Source organism: Neoarius graeffei, chromosome 6 (assembly GCF_027579695.1).
Source record: "Neoarius graeffei isolate fNeoGra1 chromosome 6, fNeoGra1.pri, whole genome shotgun sequence".
Taxonomy (NCBI): Eukaryota; Metazoa; Chordata; class Actinopteri; order Siluriformes; family Ariidae; genus Neoarius; species Neoarius graeffei.
This window is the reverse complement of record NC_083574.1, coordinates 41260955-41276827: the sequence shown is the minus strand read 5'-3', so window position 1 is coordinate 41276827 and position 15873 is coordinate 41260955. Positions and strand designations below refer to the sequence as shown.

General features: G+C 41.5%; 1 protein-coding gene across 5 annotated transcripts in view; it reads right to left on the bottom strand.

The window, feature by feature from the left end:
- srgap1a (SLIT-ROBO Rho GTPase activating protein 1a) overlaps nt 1–15873 on the bottom strand; it is a 287015-nt gene that overhangs the window by 39565 nt on the left and 231577 nt on the right. For all 5 annotated transcript variants that reach the window (XM_060923667.1, XM_060923668.1, XM_060923664.1 and 2 more), the window contains exons 16-18: nt 11993–12098; nt 11595–11819; nt 7999–8078 (exon numbers count right to left, since the gene is read on the bottom strand). In XM_060923667.1, coding sequence (XP_060779650.1) covers nt 7999–8078; nt 11595–11819; nt 11993–12098 — 411 coding nt within the window. The remainder of the gene's footprint in view (nt 1–7998; nt 8079–11594; nt 11820–11992; nt 12099–15873) is intronic.

The window sequence follows — 15873 nt, the reverse complement described above, 5'->3', positions numbered from 1 at the left end:
CTAGATGTGCTAAGCTAATAGAGACATACCCCAAGAGACTTGCAGCTGTAATTGCAGCAAAAGGTGGCTCTACAAAGTGTTGACTTTGGGGGGGGTGAATACCTATGCACACTCCAGATTCCTGTTTTTTTCATCTTATTGTTTGTGTCACAATAAAACAACAATTTGCACCTTTAAAGTGGTCGGCATTTTGTGTAAATCAAATGGTGCTTCCCCCCCCCCCCCCCCCCCCATTTTTATTCCAGCTTGTAATGCGATAAAACAGGACAAACACCAAGGGGGATGAATACTTTTGCAAGACACTGTACATATGACTCATGAGGTGTGAATAAGCATGAGATGAGAACAGGCCAAAATAATCCCCGGCATGGTGAAGTGCTGTTTAAAGCCTTGATGAGGACTGACGTTTGGAAGTGAAAAGCTTGTCTGAACAGGGATAATACGAGTATAAGGGTTTGGGTGCTGTTACAGTTGCCACAGAAAGAAGATCAGTCTTTCTGACAGTGTTTGGAGAAACCCTGATAGGACCCATGAAAAATGTGGCGCATTGGGAACAGGCGCCTGAGGTGGGTGACGTTTACCAGAATGAGTATGGACTTCCTGTAATTCTTCATTAACGGGCCTACAGGTCTGCATTTTGCGGTACAATGTGCTTGCCAAGAAGACCATTTAAAGCAAAAGTGAAATGAAATTTAATTACAGAGAACTGACTGTACAAGGTTTCACTTAAGATCTAACAGGAATACATATGGCATTGACATGAAACTCACTTCAAACGTGAACAACCTTTAAGAAAATCATAGTTGAATAGAAAATCAAATCAATGCAATAGATGACATCCTGTTGCTCCCTCAAACGAGGAGAGCATAAGCAGAATTCAGTACTGTACTGAAAGACAGGAAACGTGTCCGCTGTCGAGGGAATTGTTTTCAGTTTTGTTGCTCTGACAGCTGTTTCCTTTCAATTTCTTTGAACAGCTACACAGATGAGCAGGATAAAGGATTAGAAAGAGAGTTTAAATCTCAAACCTGTTTTTTCACCACATGTATCCCCATCCCCTTGTTTGGCTTGGTGAAGCTAGAGATATTATGAAACGTTTCAAGAAACACTATATTGTTGGACTTCTTGGCATTGTTTGTTACAACCCTAAAGTCTGGTTGTTGTGTGGTTGCAATCTGCTTGAGCATCACCATAACTATTCCAATAAATTGATGTCAAACATGCTATAAGTCATGGTCTAATGGTTAGAGAAGCAGCTTTGGGACAAAAAGGTCACTGGTTTGATTCCCTGGACCAGCAGGATTGGCTTAAGTGCCCTTGAGCAAGGCCCCTAAGGGACTGATCCCAAAACACCAATAACTATGACTATACCTGAATTTAGTTCCAGTCTGGAGCAGTCACGCAACAACTATAATCCCCACTATAATATTGCTTGGTTCTGCCACTCAGGGAAATAAATACACGCAGCTTAGGAATAGTCGTGAAAGTTTTTTCTAAGTAGTAGCACATTATTCCAGGTCGTACTGTACAGCTTGGAGCTCAAAACAACCCATGCACACACTCTGGTTGTTGATATAACACGGATAAGTTACGGATTACGGAAATATAATAAAAAAGGATAAGAAATACAGAGGGGTTATGGATTTTAATACGGATGCATCACAGCCGCTAATAATTTACGGATTGGTCACGGACGTTTCAGCCTATTACAGATTGGTTACCGATTTCAGACGGATGATTTATCACGGATAAAAAAATTAAGAAGTCGAAAACAATTAAATGTTTGGACTGCCGAAGTTCATAATTAAAATAACTTACCTGCATTTATATGTTTACTTTATTAATTTACTATTGATCTGTCACAGAATATCACATATCCGTGAATAAAAGATCCGTGCTTTGTATTATATATTTTTTTATTTTCTGTGAATCTGTATTCCGTGACTTCATGATACAACAAGGATGTACAAAGATGCCCGGAGAAAAACAGCAGGTATCGTTATCGGTCTGGTGTGACCACTGATCACATAAACTACGGTACAGGGGACTGATTTATTTATCTCATCTCTCATTCTCATTATCTGTAGCCACTTTATCCTGTTCTACAGGGTCGCAGGCAAGCTGAAGCCTATCCCAGCTGACTACGGGCGAAAGGCGGGGTACACCCTGGACAAGTCGCCAGGTCATCACAGGGCTGACACATAGACACAGACAACCATTCACACTCACATTCACACCTACGGTCAATTTAGAGTCACCAGTTAACCTAACCTGCATGTCTTTGGACTGTGGGGGAAACCGGAGCACCCGGAGGAAACCCACGCGGACACGGGGAGAACATGCAAACTCCACACAGAAAGGCCCTCGCCGGCCCCGGGGCTCGAACCCGGACCTTCTTGCTGTGAGGCGACAGCGCTAACCACTACACCACCGTGCCACCCTGATTTATTTATAGTTATCATTATAGTTATCAGTATTGTGGGACTGGGCCTTAACCCCCAACTGCTCCCCAGGCTGCTCTGGGTATGTTGTATGTCACTCTGGGTAAGAGTATCTGCTAAATGCCTGTAATGTAATATAAAAATAATAAATAAATACAACTTTAACTTAATATGAAGCCATATTAAATCCTCTGAAGAATTTTGCTGTACAATACAGCCCCACTAACACATTGCTCATGGAGGAACTGGCACTTACAGTATTTTGACCTCATAGAACTGATAAAAATTCTGGTTAGTTTCTTAAGGCCCGCATAATTTGTCATAATATGAAGGGATGATCATAGTTGTCCTCTGCTCTCATTCCCAAGCAATTTCATTAAGGAAGGCAGGATTAGCTACAGAAGCTTGTGTGACCTCCAGTTAACCTTCACGTACTTTCAGGAGAATTCTAACTCTACCCGGATATACCGGTATGCAAAGCCACACCAACTAAAAATAGTGCGAGTCATTATCCTTCCTCAGGTTTAAAATTATTTTAATTGAATCCCAAGCTTGTAGACGGGCATTCGAGTGAACTGGGTCAGTCTGGTTACTTTGCTTTATACAGTTCAAGAAACACGTCACTAGAAATGCTGAGTAATGTACGGTAATGAGTACAAGATATTATCTGAGTACGTGTTTGGATGACTCATGGGCATTTGTCATTGATTCAGCATGCAGCTTAAATAGGAAATGTTGAATCCACGTAAAACAGAATTCATCTAAACGTTTTATACTGCTCAGTGTGCTGAGGGATTCGGAGCATAGCCTAGGAACACTGTGCAGGAGGCAGGAATACACCATCACACCATATGCACACACACACACACACACACACACACACGCACTCATTTATGCCAAGGCACTAAAATTCTACCCATTAGCATGTTTTTGGAAGGTGGGAGGAAACCAGAGAACCCTGAGGATACTGGATGAACTGCGTCCCGTGGCAATACAAGGAGGCAAAACACTATCCACTTGGCATGTAACAAGCATGATTTAATTTGATTCATGATACTGGGTTCATGATTAGATTTTCCCACAATATGTATGAAAAAAAAATGGAAAAAAAATGTATGACCAAAATAAGGCAACATTTATTTTTGTTTCTTTATCAACTTAAATATTTCTTTGTTAAACAAAAAACATCCCACTTTTCTTTCATTTTCTTAATAACCAACAATAATTATTGACCTACATTTGTAAAGGCTAGAGTAATATTTTATATATATATATATATATATATATATATATATATATATATATATGAGTGATTCCACGCTTATGGGTACTGAAATGGGGACATGAACTTATTTTTAAAAATTCACCTAAAACCATTTCTTTTTTTACCATCAGGTCACAAAACATGTAATCTTTAATGAATGATATGTTAAAAGATAACTTTAATTTTCTGAGATGTAATAAAAACATATTTATATGCCAAAGTCAAGCCTATGAGTTCCAAAATGATGTCTGTTACATTACTTCTGTTACGATTGTCCATCTCACGTCTGTTACAAACTAATTACAATCTAGCTATATACCATGTTAATCTTATTGAAAGAATGTGTATGTTTATTCTACTACACATGTTTATTAATTATATTTGCTAAAACATCACCTTCCTATGTTTCAAAAAGTAATTCTACATTGTTAAAATTGAGAATATATATGTCCACAACACTTCTGTTACGTTCTGACTTTGGCATATAAATATGTTTTTATTACATCTCAGAAAATTAAAGTTATCTTTTAACATATCATTCATTAAAGATTACATGTTTTGTGACCTGATGGTAAAAAAAGAAATGGTTTTAGGTGAATTTTTAAAAATAAGTTCATGTCCCCATTTCAGTACCCATAATATATATATATATACACACAGTGGTGCTTGAAAGTTTGTGAACCCTTTAGAATTTTCTATATTTCTGCATAAATATGACCTAAAACATCATCAGATTTTCACACAAGTCCTAAAAGTAGATAAAGAGAACCCAGTTAAAGAAATGAGACAAAAATATTATACTTGGTCATTTATTTATTGAGGAAAATGATCCAATATTACATATCTGTGAGTGGCAAAAGTATGTGAACCTCTAGGATTAGCAGTGAATTTGAAGGTGAAATTAGAGTCAGGTGTTTTCAATCAATGGGATGACAATCAGGTGTGAGTGGGCACCCTGTTTTATTTAAAGAACAGGGATCTATCAAAGTCTGATCTTCACAACACATGTTTGTGGAAGTGTATCATGGCACGAACAAAGGAGATTTCTGAGGACCTCAGATAGAGCATTGTTGATGCTCATCAGGCTGGAAAAGGTTACAAAACCATCTCTAAAGAGTTTGGACTCCACCAATCCACAGTCAGACAGATTGTGTACAAACAGAGGAAATTCAAGACCATTGTTACCCTCCCAAGGAGTGGTCAACCAACAAAGATCACTCCAAGAGCAAGGCGTGGAATAGTGTGGCGAGGTCACAAAGGACCCCAGGGGAACCTCTAAGCAACTGAAGGCCTCTCTCACACTGGCTAATGTTAATGTTCATGAGTCCACCATCAGGAGAACACTGAACAACAATGGTGTGCATGGCAGGGCTGCAAGGAGAAAGCCACTGCTCTCCAAAAAGAACATTGCTGCTCATCTGCAGTTTGCTAAAGATCATGTGGACAAGCCAGAAGGCTATTGGAAAAATGTTTTGTGGACAGATGAGACCAAAATAGAAATTTGATTTAAATGAGAAGCGTTATGTTTGGAGAAAGGAAAACACTGCATTCCAGCATAAGAACCTTATTCCATTTGTGAAACATGGTGGTGGTAGTATCATGGTTTGGGCCTGTTTTGCTGCATCTGGGCCAGGACAGCTTGCCATCATTGATGGAACAATGAATTCTGAATTATACCAGCCAATTCTAAAGGAAAATGTCAGGACATCTGTGCATGAACTGAATCTCAAGAGAAGGTGGGTCATGCAGCAAGACAACGACCCTAAGTACACAAGTCGTTCTACCAAAGAATGGTTAAAGAAGAATAAAGTTAATGCTTTGGAATGGCCAAGTCAAAGTCCTGACCTTAATCCAATCGAAATGTTGTGGAAGGACCTGAAGCGAGCAGTTCATGTGAGGAAACCCACCAACATCCCAGAGTTGAAGCTGTTCTGTACGGAGGAATGGGCTAAAATTCCTCCAAGCCGGTGTGCAGAACTGATCAACAGTTACTGGAAACGTTTAGTTGCAGTTATTGCTGCACAAGGGGGTCACACCAGATACTGAAAGCAAAGGTTCACATACTTTTGCCACTCATAGATATGTAATATTGGATCATTTTCCTCAATAAATAAATGACCAAGTACAATATTTTTGTCTCATTTGTTTAACTGGGTTCTCTTTATCTACTTTTAGGACTTGTGTGAAAATCTGATGATGTTTTAGGTCATATTTATGCAGAAATATAGAAAATTCTAAAGGGTTCACAAACTTTCAAGTACCACTGTGTGTATATATATATATATATATATATATATATATATATATATATATATATATATATATAAAATTTACCAGCTGGGATGTCCGTATCGTGAAATACCATGACCGAGGTCTTGAAAATACTGACCGAGGCCTCTGGGCCGAGGTCACGGTATTTCATGATACAAACCGACCTTAAGCTGATAAATAATATATTTATTTTTTTCTTTACCAAATTCTAACAGAAAATGAGAGCGCCCGAAAGGGAAACCATATTTAGTACAAACCTGCTATTGGGCTTTCTCCTGAAATGTTTTATTTTATTTATTCTTCCTCAGGGTAGTAAAACTCGCTTTTGCTGTGAACACTGTCGTTATCGCTATCCATGATGTAAAATTAATGCTATTATACTGAGAAATGCGAAAATAAATGTTGACAAAAAATTGCTACTATGTTTGTTGTTGTAGTGAACAAGCGAGTCGCCAAAGGTCCGTAACCGGGGTCTGTATCGTAGGATTCCGGCCCGCTCGCGAGCCAATCAGAGTGCACGATTTGATGGAAACCGGACTGCGAATAAAATAAAATAGCCTATTAACTAAATTATCCATTTTATTAAAAATTAAACGCTGTGTCCGAAATCACTCCCTACTCACTATATAGTGGACTATATAGTGAGGTCGCCATTTTGTAGTGCTGTCTGAATGTATAATGAGAATTATTACACCCTATATAGTGCACTCATAGTATCCCACAATGCATTGTGAAAAGTAGTGTACAACCGATGGTCACTAACCAAGTAATATACGCCATTATGCGTTGAAAGAAAAGCTGTAAAAGCTGCTTCATAAGGACTGCTAAGTATTTTAGATTGAGTATAGCAGTAGTTCGTTTTTCCTTATGACAACGGACATGAGACAAATTTACGTACAAGTTGTGGCATGAAAATGCCAATAATAGCTATTGTAGTGTGTTGGGGTGAATGGATGGAGGAAGAACCACATTATAAACGGACATTCAAGTACAATTAAAACAGTAAGAGAATAGAAAACAAGCTAAAATAGAATAAGACAGATAAAATACAAGAATAAAAGTTAGAATGCAGAGCGAGGAATTAATCAAAAGCCTCAAATTTGATTTAATAAAAGACAGTGGCAAAGAGGAAAGGATTCAGCCTTGATTTAAAAGAACTGAAAGATGCAGCAGACACAAAGTACTTTGTATTTATTAATGTGGGAAATACGCTCAGTATAATATGGATTTATCACAAAAATACATGCGTGTGTTTATTATTTTGAAAACCCACCAGCCGACTGATCTGGCACGTTTAATTGTAATGATGTAGTATAATGACGTAAATGATGATGTAATGACGTACGTAATTATGGACTGACGTAAATAATGGTGCGGCGGAGTAGTGTCCGAAAGTGTTTTTTCATTTTACCAATGAGCTCACTGTATAGTCCTCTATATAGAATTCCCTATATAGTGAGTAGGGAGTCATTTACAAGTGAGTGATCTCAGACACAGTGAAAATGTGAATAACAAACAGGCGTTTTCTTAATAAACCTTTTATGAACATTTGTTCTACCTCCATTTTCTTTCGCTTTCACCAGTCTGTAAAAAGAGAACTCTGATTTCTTGTCCAGACAGTTACACAACAGCTCTTTCCCAGTTTAGATCTGCGTTTTGTGTGCATTTTCACAACATTACAGCTCTGTTACTTCTGCCTAGAGTAAAGTCATGTGCATTCTAACTATTGTACGTTATTGCACCCTCTGCTGCCTAAGCAATGCAATTACAGCTAGGAAAACTAAGCAATTATGCAGCCTGATAATAATCATGATTCGTTTCTTACTTCATTGATTCAAATCATCATAAATTAGTATCATGATTTATCACCACATGATATATTGCTACATGCCTACTATCCACTGTGTGAGCCACAATGAGATGTGTTACCGTAAATCAAAAACTTTCTAGTTCATTAATTATTTGACTGTCTGTCATCTAGCACTCAATCATACCTGAGCATTAAATTAAAGCCACACTTACCATCCTCACTGGTGTGTGTCTCTCCACCTCCGTCCTGGTCCACTTCCTCCAGGACTCCATGCTCACTATAAGGACTTTCACTGCAGAGGAAAACAGTAGCAGAGAGATAAAGGTCATGGCATTTAATACATTACACACATGACACAATAGCTAAAAGAGACATGAAAACAATTCAACACGTGCTTTTTAAGCAGGCACCAGGAGGCACTGCAGCAAACAGCCTAGCATTCCAAAAACACTGATAAAATGGCATCCTAAAAATTCAACTAAATCTAAATAGATCCGCCAATCAATTTTTGTGACCATTTTAAATATGTTTTATTCACATCTTTATCAGTTCTGTGTAAGTGCACTGCAAATGTTTAACTGTTTCTTTCTCTGGGAGCCAGTCAGAGTCATTCTGGGGCAATAACGATTGTGATCATTTAAACACAGCAACTAATAAAAACTGACAATAGGTGAGGAGTGCGCAAACTTTTGCAATAATCTATAGTGTGTCAGAAACCATTCCACACTAAATCAGAGGTTTCGGATGACACTGATCTTACTACTAATCTTGCTAATCTAGTTAATCGACCTCAGGCCAAATCTCCATGAGTCTGCTGTGCGCAATCGCTCCTGCTCCACAGTTCAGCTCCTAAAGTGCCACATGTACGGTACAGTGGAGGAAGTTTTCAACAGAGTACAGTTAATGCTCTCAGCGTATGTGTGTGGTGATGAAGCCTGATGGAGGCCGTCATTAGTATGCTGAGGATTACTGTCAGGGTGATTGGGATGCTCTCTGAGGTGCAGTGTGTGTTTAAAGTGGAACTAACGACCATAATATCTGATACACACCACTCACTTAACACTGTCACCTGTACGCCATGAGAAGGGGGGGGAGAGACACAAAGAGAGACAGAGGGAGAGAGAGAGAGAGAGAGAGAGAGAGAGAGAGAGAGAGAGAAGGAGGAAGATTTTTGTCCGAGAGAGAGAGAAGGAGGAAGGCTTTTGTCCATGAGGGAGAGCAAGAGAGAGAGAGAGACAGAGGGACAGACAGAAGGAGGAAGGTTTTTGTCCATGAGAGAGAGAGAGAGAGAGAGAGAGAGAGAGAGAGAGAGGTAGGTTTTTGTTCATGAGAGACAGAGAGACAGAAGGAGCAAGGTTTTTGTCCGAGAGAGAGAGAAGGAGGAAGTTTTTTTGTCCATGAGGGAGAGCAAGAGAGAGAGAGAGAGAGAGAGAGAGAGAGAGGGAGAGACAGAAGGAGGAATGTTTGTCCATGAGAGAGAGAGAGAGAGAAGGAGGAAGGTTTTGTTCATGAGAGAGAGAGAGATTGAGAGAGAGGAGGAAGGTTTTTCTCCATGAGAGAGAGAGAGAGAGACAGAAGGAGGACAATTTGTGTCCACGAGGGACAGCGAGAGGGGGGGGGGAGAAAGAGAGAGAGAAGGAGGTAGGATTTTGTCCATGAGAGAGAGAGAGAGAGAGAGAGAGAGAGAGAGAGAGAGAGAGAGAGACAGAAGGATGTAGATTTTTGTCCATGAGAGAGAGAAGGAGGAAGGTTTTTGTCCACGAGGGAGAGAAAGATAGAGAGAAGGAGGTAGGATTTTATCCACGAGAGAGAGAGAGAGAGAGAGAGAAGGAGGAAGGTTTTTGTCCACGAGAGAGAGAGGGAGAGAGAAAGAGGAAGGTTTTTGTCCACGAGAGAGACAGAGAGTGAGATAGAGAGAGGAAAAAAGAAGGAAGGTTTTTGTCTGAGAGAGAGAGAGACAGAAGGAGGAAGTTTTTTTGTCCATGAGGGAGAGCAAGAGAGAGAGAGAGAGAGAGAGAGAGAGAGAGAGAGGGAGAGACATAAGGAGGAATGTTTGTCCATGAGAGAGAGAGACAGTGAGAGAGAGAGAGAAAGAAGGAGGAAGGTTTTATTCATGAGAGAGAGAGAGCGAGAGAGAGAAAGGAGGAAGGTTTTTGTCCATGAGGGAGAGCAAGAGAGAGAGAGAGGAGGGAGAGAAAGAAGGAGGAAGGTTTTTGTCCATGAGGGAGAGCGAGAGAGAGAGAGGGGGGAGAGAAAGAGAGAAGGAGGTAGGATTTTGTCCATGAGAGAGAGAGAGAGAGAGAGAGAGAGACAGAAGGATGTAGGTTTTTGTCCATGAGAGAGAGAGAAAGAAGGAGGAAGGTTTTTGTCCACGAGGGAGAGAAAGAGAGAGAGAAGGAGGTAGGATTTTGTCCATGAGAGAGAGAGCGAGAGAGAGAGAGAGAGAGAGAGAGAGAGAGGAGGAAGGTTTTTCTCCATGAGAGAGAGAAAGAGAGACAGGAGGTAGGTTTGTCCATGAGAGACAGAGAGAGAGAGAGAGAAGGAGGATGGTTTTTGTCCACGAGGGAGAGCGAGAGAGAGGGGGGAGAGAAAGAGAGAAGGAGGTAGGATTTTGTCCATGAGAGAGAGAGAGAGAGAGAAGGAGGAAGGTTTTTGTCCACAAGGGAGGGAGGGGGGGGGAGGCTGAAGGTTTTTGTCCACGAGGGAAAGAGAGAGAAGGAGGTAGGATTTTGTCCATGAGAGAGAGAGAGACAGAAGGATGTAGGTTTTTGTCCATGAGAGAGAAAGAAGGAGGAAGGTTTTTGTCCACGAGGGAGAGAAAGAGAGAGAGAAGGAGGTAGGATTTTGTTCATGAGAGAGAGAGAGACAGAAGGAGATAGGTTTTTGTCCACGAGAGAGAGAGAGAGAGAGAGAGAGAGAGAGAGAGAGAGAGAAGGAGGTAGGATTTTTTCCATGAGAGAGAGAGAGAGAGAGAGAGAGAGGAACGTTTTTGTCCACGAGAGAGACAGAGAGTGAGACAGAGAGAGGAAAAAGGAGGAAGGTTTTTGTCGGAGAGAGAGAGCGAGAGAGAGAGAGAGAGAGAGAGAGCTAAACAACCCAAGGACAGATGCAAAGAGATCCATTTAAACTTCTTCAGCCATTCTCTACAGAGCAGAGCTGGGGTGTTTTTTTTTTTAATGACAGAAGGATATACTTCCCTCTCTCTCACACTCTCTCCAAGACTCTTCCCCAAAAACACACACCCTCACACACACACCCTCACACACACACCCATGCCTGTGGGATCTCACAAAGGACATTATGCCTTTCCTCTACTTCTCCTTACAGCACAGAGGAATTACCATCTTTTTGTTTTCACGAATTTCTTACCTTAATGACTGTAATTTTCAGGAAGGCTTTCGTGTGTCTCCCCGAGCTGAAGCAGCCTTGCTGAGCTGCTCACGACAAAAGCATCTTGTCCCATCAAAAGCTCTTACTACAGACACCTCATCATTTCATTGAATTATCTACACAGACTTTGGAGCACACGGCCTGCTGAGTTTCTCCTCTCTCTCTCTCTCTCTTTCACATACTCCTCAAACTAGTTCTTACAAAGGCCCCTGACTCTGAGCTTGTTTCAAACTCCCTCAATCCTAAAAACACACTTTAACTTCTGTTGAATGTATTAAAGCTGATATTTCATACCCCACACACAACACACAAATCAAAAACCAATCTAAACCTCTACACCATGCTGCTCTCCATCAGTAGCACTCGTGCCGTCTTTCCTATGCCAAGTGAACAGATGTACTGAGCCCACGTCTCTCACCAGTAGTCTCCTCCAGCCATGCATTTCTCGTACACAGGACCGTCTAGCTCCTTAGTATCAGGAAAGATGGTCTCGTGGTGGATAATGATGGTCTTGATGACCTCATTGACGTGGGCTTGGCAGGACACCTGGTCCTGGGTGTCAGGGGTGGGCATGAGGGTGGGGCCGAAACAAATGGCCAGGTTGTAGGGGTCCATCATGTTCTCATCACTGTACTGGGACAGACTGCAAATGCACAAAAGCAATGAGGAACACAAGAAGCAGTTTTTGGAGAGGGTAGTAGATGGCGTGAGTATTATGGAAGGCATTTACTAACTCAACCACATAATGCTATTTCTAAAAGATGTCCCCTTGTGGGTGCTGGGTGTAAAGTCATGAGTGTGTGTATTCAGACTTACTGGTTGAGGAACGCAAACAGGTAGCGCATGACTATGAGGACAGATCTGGGGACTGTGAGGAGGATCTTACGAATGTACAGAGCTCTCTCATACAGGTTATCTATTCCTGAGAGAGAGAGAGAGAGAGAGAGAGAGAGAGAGAGAGAGAGAGAGAGAGAGAGAGAGAGAGTAGATTAGTCAATGCAAGCTCAGAGTTGAGAAGCTGAGAAAGATTAAGCACTAAATTCCCAGTTAAGTAGTAAAGTGTCTGTTTTTACTGAGCCCTGGAAAGGGCACGGAGGGGAAAAAAGATGTACTTTTTTCATTTAGGTCAATGTCTTCAGGGTTAACGTGGACACTGCAGTAATCGAGCACGCACACCAGTGGGAGAGGTTCCGAGAATTTTGAGATTAGCCTCAAAAGACATGAAATCCATTTTGTACATGCTGTTTTTGTAGCATTCGAGCTGAATGCTAACACGACCACTGGGTGACTTCTACATACAGTGACATCAGTGCATACGCTCCAGCAAGAGACAATATGATTGGTCACACAGTATTTAGATACCATAAATGCCAATAATGGAGTGCAATTATGACTATACTATGGATTGTGGTGTTAAAACAATAGGAAACTCTAACAGAAGTACATTTTAAAGTTTCATAAACTCTATTTAAAGGGGCGTACACACCATTTCAGAAATGTAGGTACGAAAAAGGCATGTACTGTATGTGCATTTATCCTCCATATAGCCCTGTTTCCATGTTGCTGAACTGACCCAGAAATACCTAATTTTTTTCTTTCTATCTATCTATCTATCTATCTATCTATCTATCTATCTATCTATCTATCTATCTATCTATCTATCTATCTATCTATCTATATTGCCAAAAGTATTCGTTCACCTGCCTTGACTCACATATGAGCTTAAAGGGATAGTTCGGGATTTTTGACATGAATCTGTATGGCATCCCCATCAATAGTGTCGTGCAAACACACTGACTTACCCCTGACAGCATCCTGTGAGTCCAGTTCTTGTCCAGTTTTGGTCCAGACGAAAGTAGTCCGGCAAGTTTGTTGGGGTCACGAAAGTAAAACGTTTTTCGTCTCAAAACAGTATGTGTTCAAAAGAGTGATATATTTGCATCACAAAACCGTTGCCAAATAAAAAGTCAGACCTCGAAATCGCTTGGCACTATTTTCTCTCCCTTCTTATCACTGCGCGCTGCCGCCAGGTGACAGCCACGGCTGTTTCATTCATTGTTTTAGTGATGGGAATTTCGGCTCTTTTTCGGGAGCCGGCTCTTTTGGCTCTTCTTACTATAAGGAGCCGGCTCTTTCGGCTCCTGAGATTTTATTTTTGATTTAAAGGAGTACGCCACCCCCAGATGAAATTGAGTCAGTCCCTGCAGTCCTTAGAGTTGGATGAGTGAGCCAAAGCGTTTTGTAGCCGACCCAGCCATTGTCCTGATCTATAAACGCCCAGGTTAGCTTAGCTTAGCGTAGTCGCTGTAATCCGGCGTGTCCAGCTAGCATTGTCGTTGCAAAAGTGAATTAAATAACTCAAGATTTTTTATAATTATTTCTCATGACTTGCACATTCACATCGAGTACACATATCAATGCAAATTAACACAAAGGGATTTACTAGACCAATTTATATCTGGAACTATTTTCAGCCACAGCACAGACAAAGCACCGCTGCAGGCGCAAAGACACCGCGCAGCGCCTGAAAACGGGTGCGCAGCGCCTGAAAACCCGTTTTCAGGCGCTGCGCGGTGTCTTTGCGCCTTCCTTTTCCTACCTATTCCTTTAACTGCTGCAATTAACTAGTTAATTCTGATTCTATTTCTCCTCTCAGTTATAATCTGTCCTGCTTTTGAAAAGATCCTCTCTGGGGGGACAGATGCTGCCACTGTACACATCCTCCGTGCCATGACGTGTGTAAGCCGTGGATAGAGTGCAGCCTTGGTCTCCCACCAGCTTAGTGGGTCTGCGTTTCGCTGTCACCTGGCGGCAGCGCGCAGTGATAAGAAGGGAGAGAAAATAGTGCCAAGCGATTTCGAGGTCTGACTTTTTATTTGGCAACGGTTTTGTGATGCAAATATATCACTCTTTTGAACACATACTGTTTTGAGACGAAAAACGTTTTACTTTCGTGACCCCAACAAACTTGCCGGACTACTTTCGTCTGGACCAAAACTGGACAAGAACTGGACTCACAGGATGCTGTCAGGGGTAAGTCAGTGTGTTTGCACAACACTATTGATGGGGATGCCATACAGATTCATGTCAAAAATCCCGAACTATCCCTTTAAGTGATATCCCATTCCTAATCCATAGGGTTCAATATGACGTCGGTCCACCCTTTGCAGCTAGAACAGCTTCAACTCTTCTGGGAAGGCTGTCCACAAGGTTTAGGAGTGTGTTTATGGGAATTTTTGACCATTCTACCAGAAGCGCATTTGTGAGGTCACACACTGATGTTGGACGAGAAGGCCTGGCTCTCGGTCTCCGCTCTAATTCATCCCAAAGGTGTTCTATCGGGTTGAGGTCAGGACTCTGTGCAGGCCAGTCGAGTTCATCCACACCAGACTCTGTCATCCATGTCTTTATGGACCTTGCTTTGTGCACTGGTGCACAGTCATGTTGGAAGAGGAAGGGGCCAGCTCCAAACTGTAAAAACAGTCTGCATGCCTAGGTGCTTGATTTTATACACCTGTGGCCATGGAAGTGATTGGAACACCTGATTCCGATAATTTGGATGGGTGAGCAAATACTTTTGGCAATATAGTGTATATACACACACACACGGTGGTGTAGTGGTTAGTGCTGTCGCCTCACAGCAAGAAGGTCCTGGGTTCGAGCCCCGGGGCCGGCGAGGGCCTTTCTGTGTGGAGTTTGCATGTTCTCCCCGTGTCTGCGTGGGTTTCCTCCGGGTGCTCCGGTTTCCCCCACAGTCCAAAGACATGCAGGTTAGGTTAACTGGTGACTCTAAATTGACCGTAGGTGTGAATGTGAGTGTGAATGGTTGTCTGTGTCTATGTGTCAGCCCTGTGATGACCTGGCGACTTGTCCAGGGTGTACCCCGCCTTTCGCCCGTAGTCAGCTGGGATAGGCTCCAGCTTGCCTGCGACCCTGTAGAACAGGATAAAGCGGCTAGAGATAATGAGATGAGATGAGATGAGTATTTGGGAATGGCACAGCTTTCCCAGAAGAGACAGAAATCTGAATCTAAGTACTTAGTGCAAGGGGACATGTCTGTCACAAATCTGCTGAACTGACCTGGAAGTACATTGAGCTCAAAGAAAACCTTTGCAAGATTTTGCAATACCTTTTGTGAGATCTTGCAAAGTTCATCTTTTTTTTTTCCCTTTCATGTCCCTTCCAGGGCTCCGTAGGTTTTAGAGACATTTGAATGTGCAAAAAATATCCTGCATTCTGCATCCAGCAAAGAGCTTGCTTTGGATTTTTGTCACTGTGATGATTAAATGCACAGCTTGTGGCATCTCAGCAGCTCTTTATTTTCCTAATCTGGAGTCCTAGCATGCGGAAATGTTATGTCTTCAGCAATGACATATCCATTCTTTTACGAAATATTCTGATAAAAGATAAAAGATTAAAAAGAAAAAAAACGCACACACTTCAGCACATCAATTGTTATTTTCAGACAGTGGGGAGGAATTATCTTACTTGCATACCATGGCTACTTACCAGCATTTAAAATTGTTTTTGTGATAACAGGATTATATAACATACTCAACTCATTGTTATTGTATATAGTTAACGTCCTAGTCCCTGACATCCACAGTCCCCTATCCCCAACTAATTAAAACTCATGTTCAAATCCATGCTATTTATTTTCATTTTTTTCATACAGCTGCATATTAACAAAGCATAAA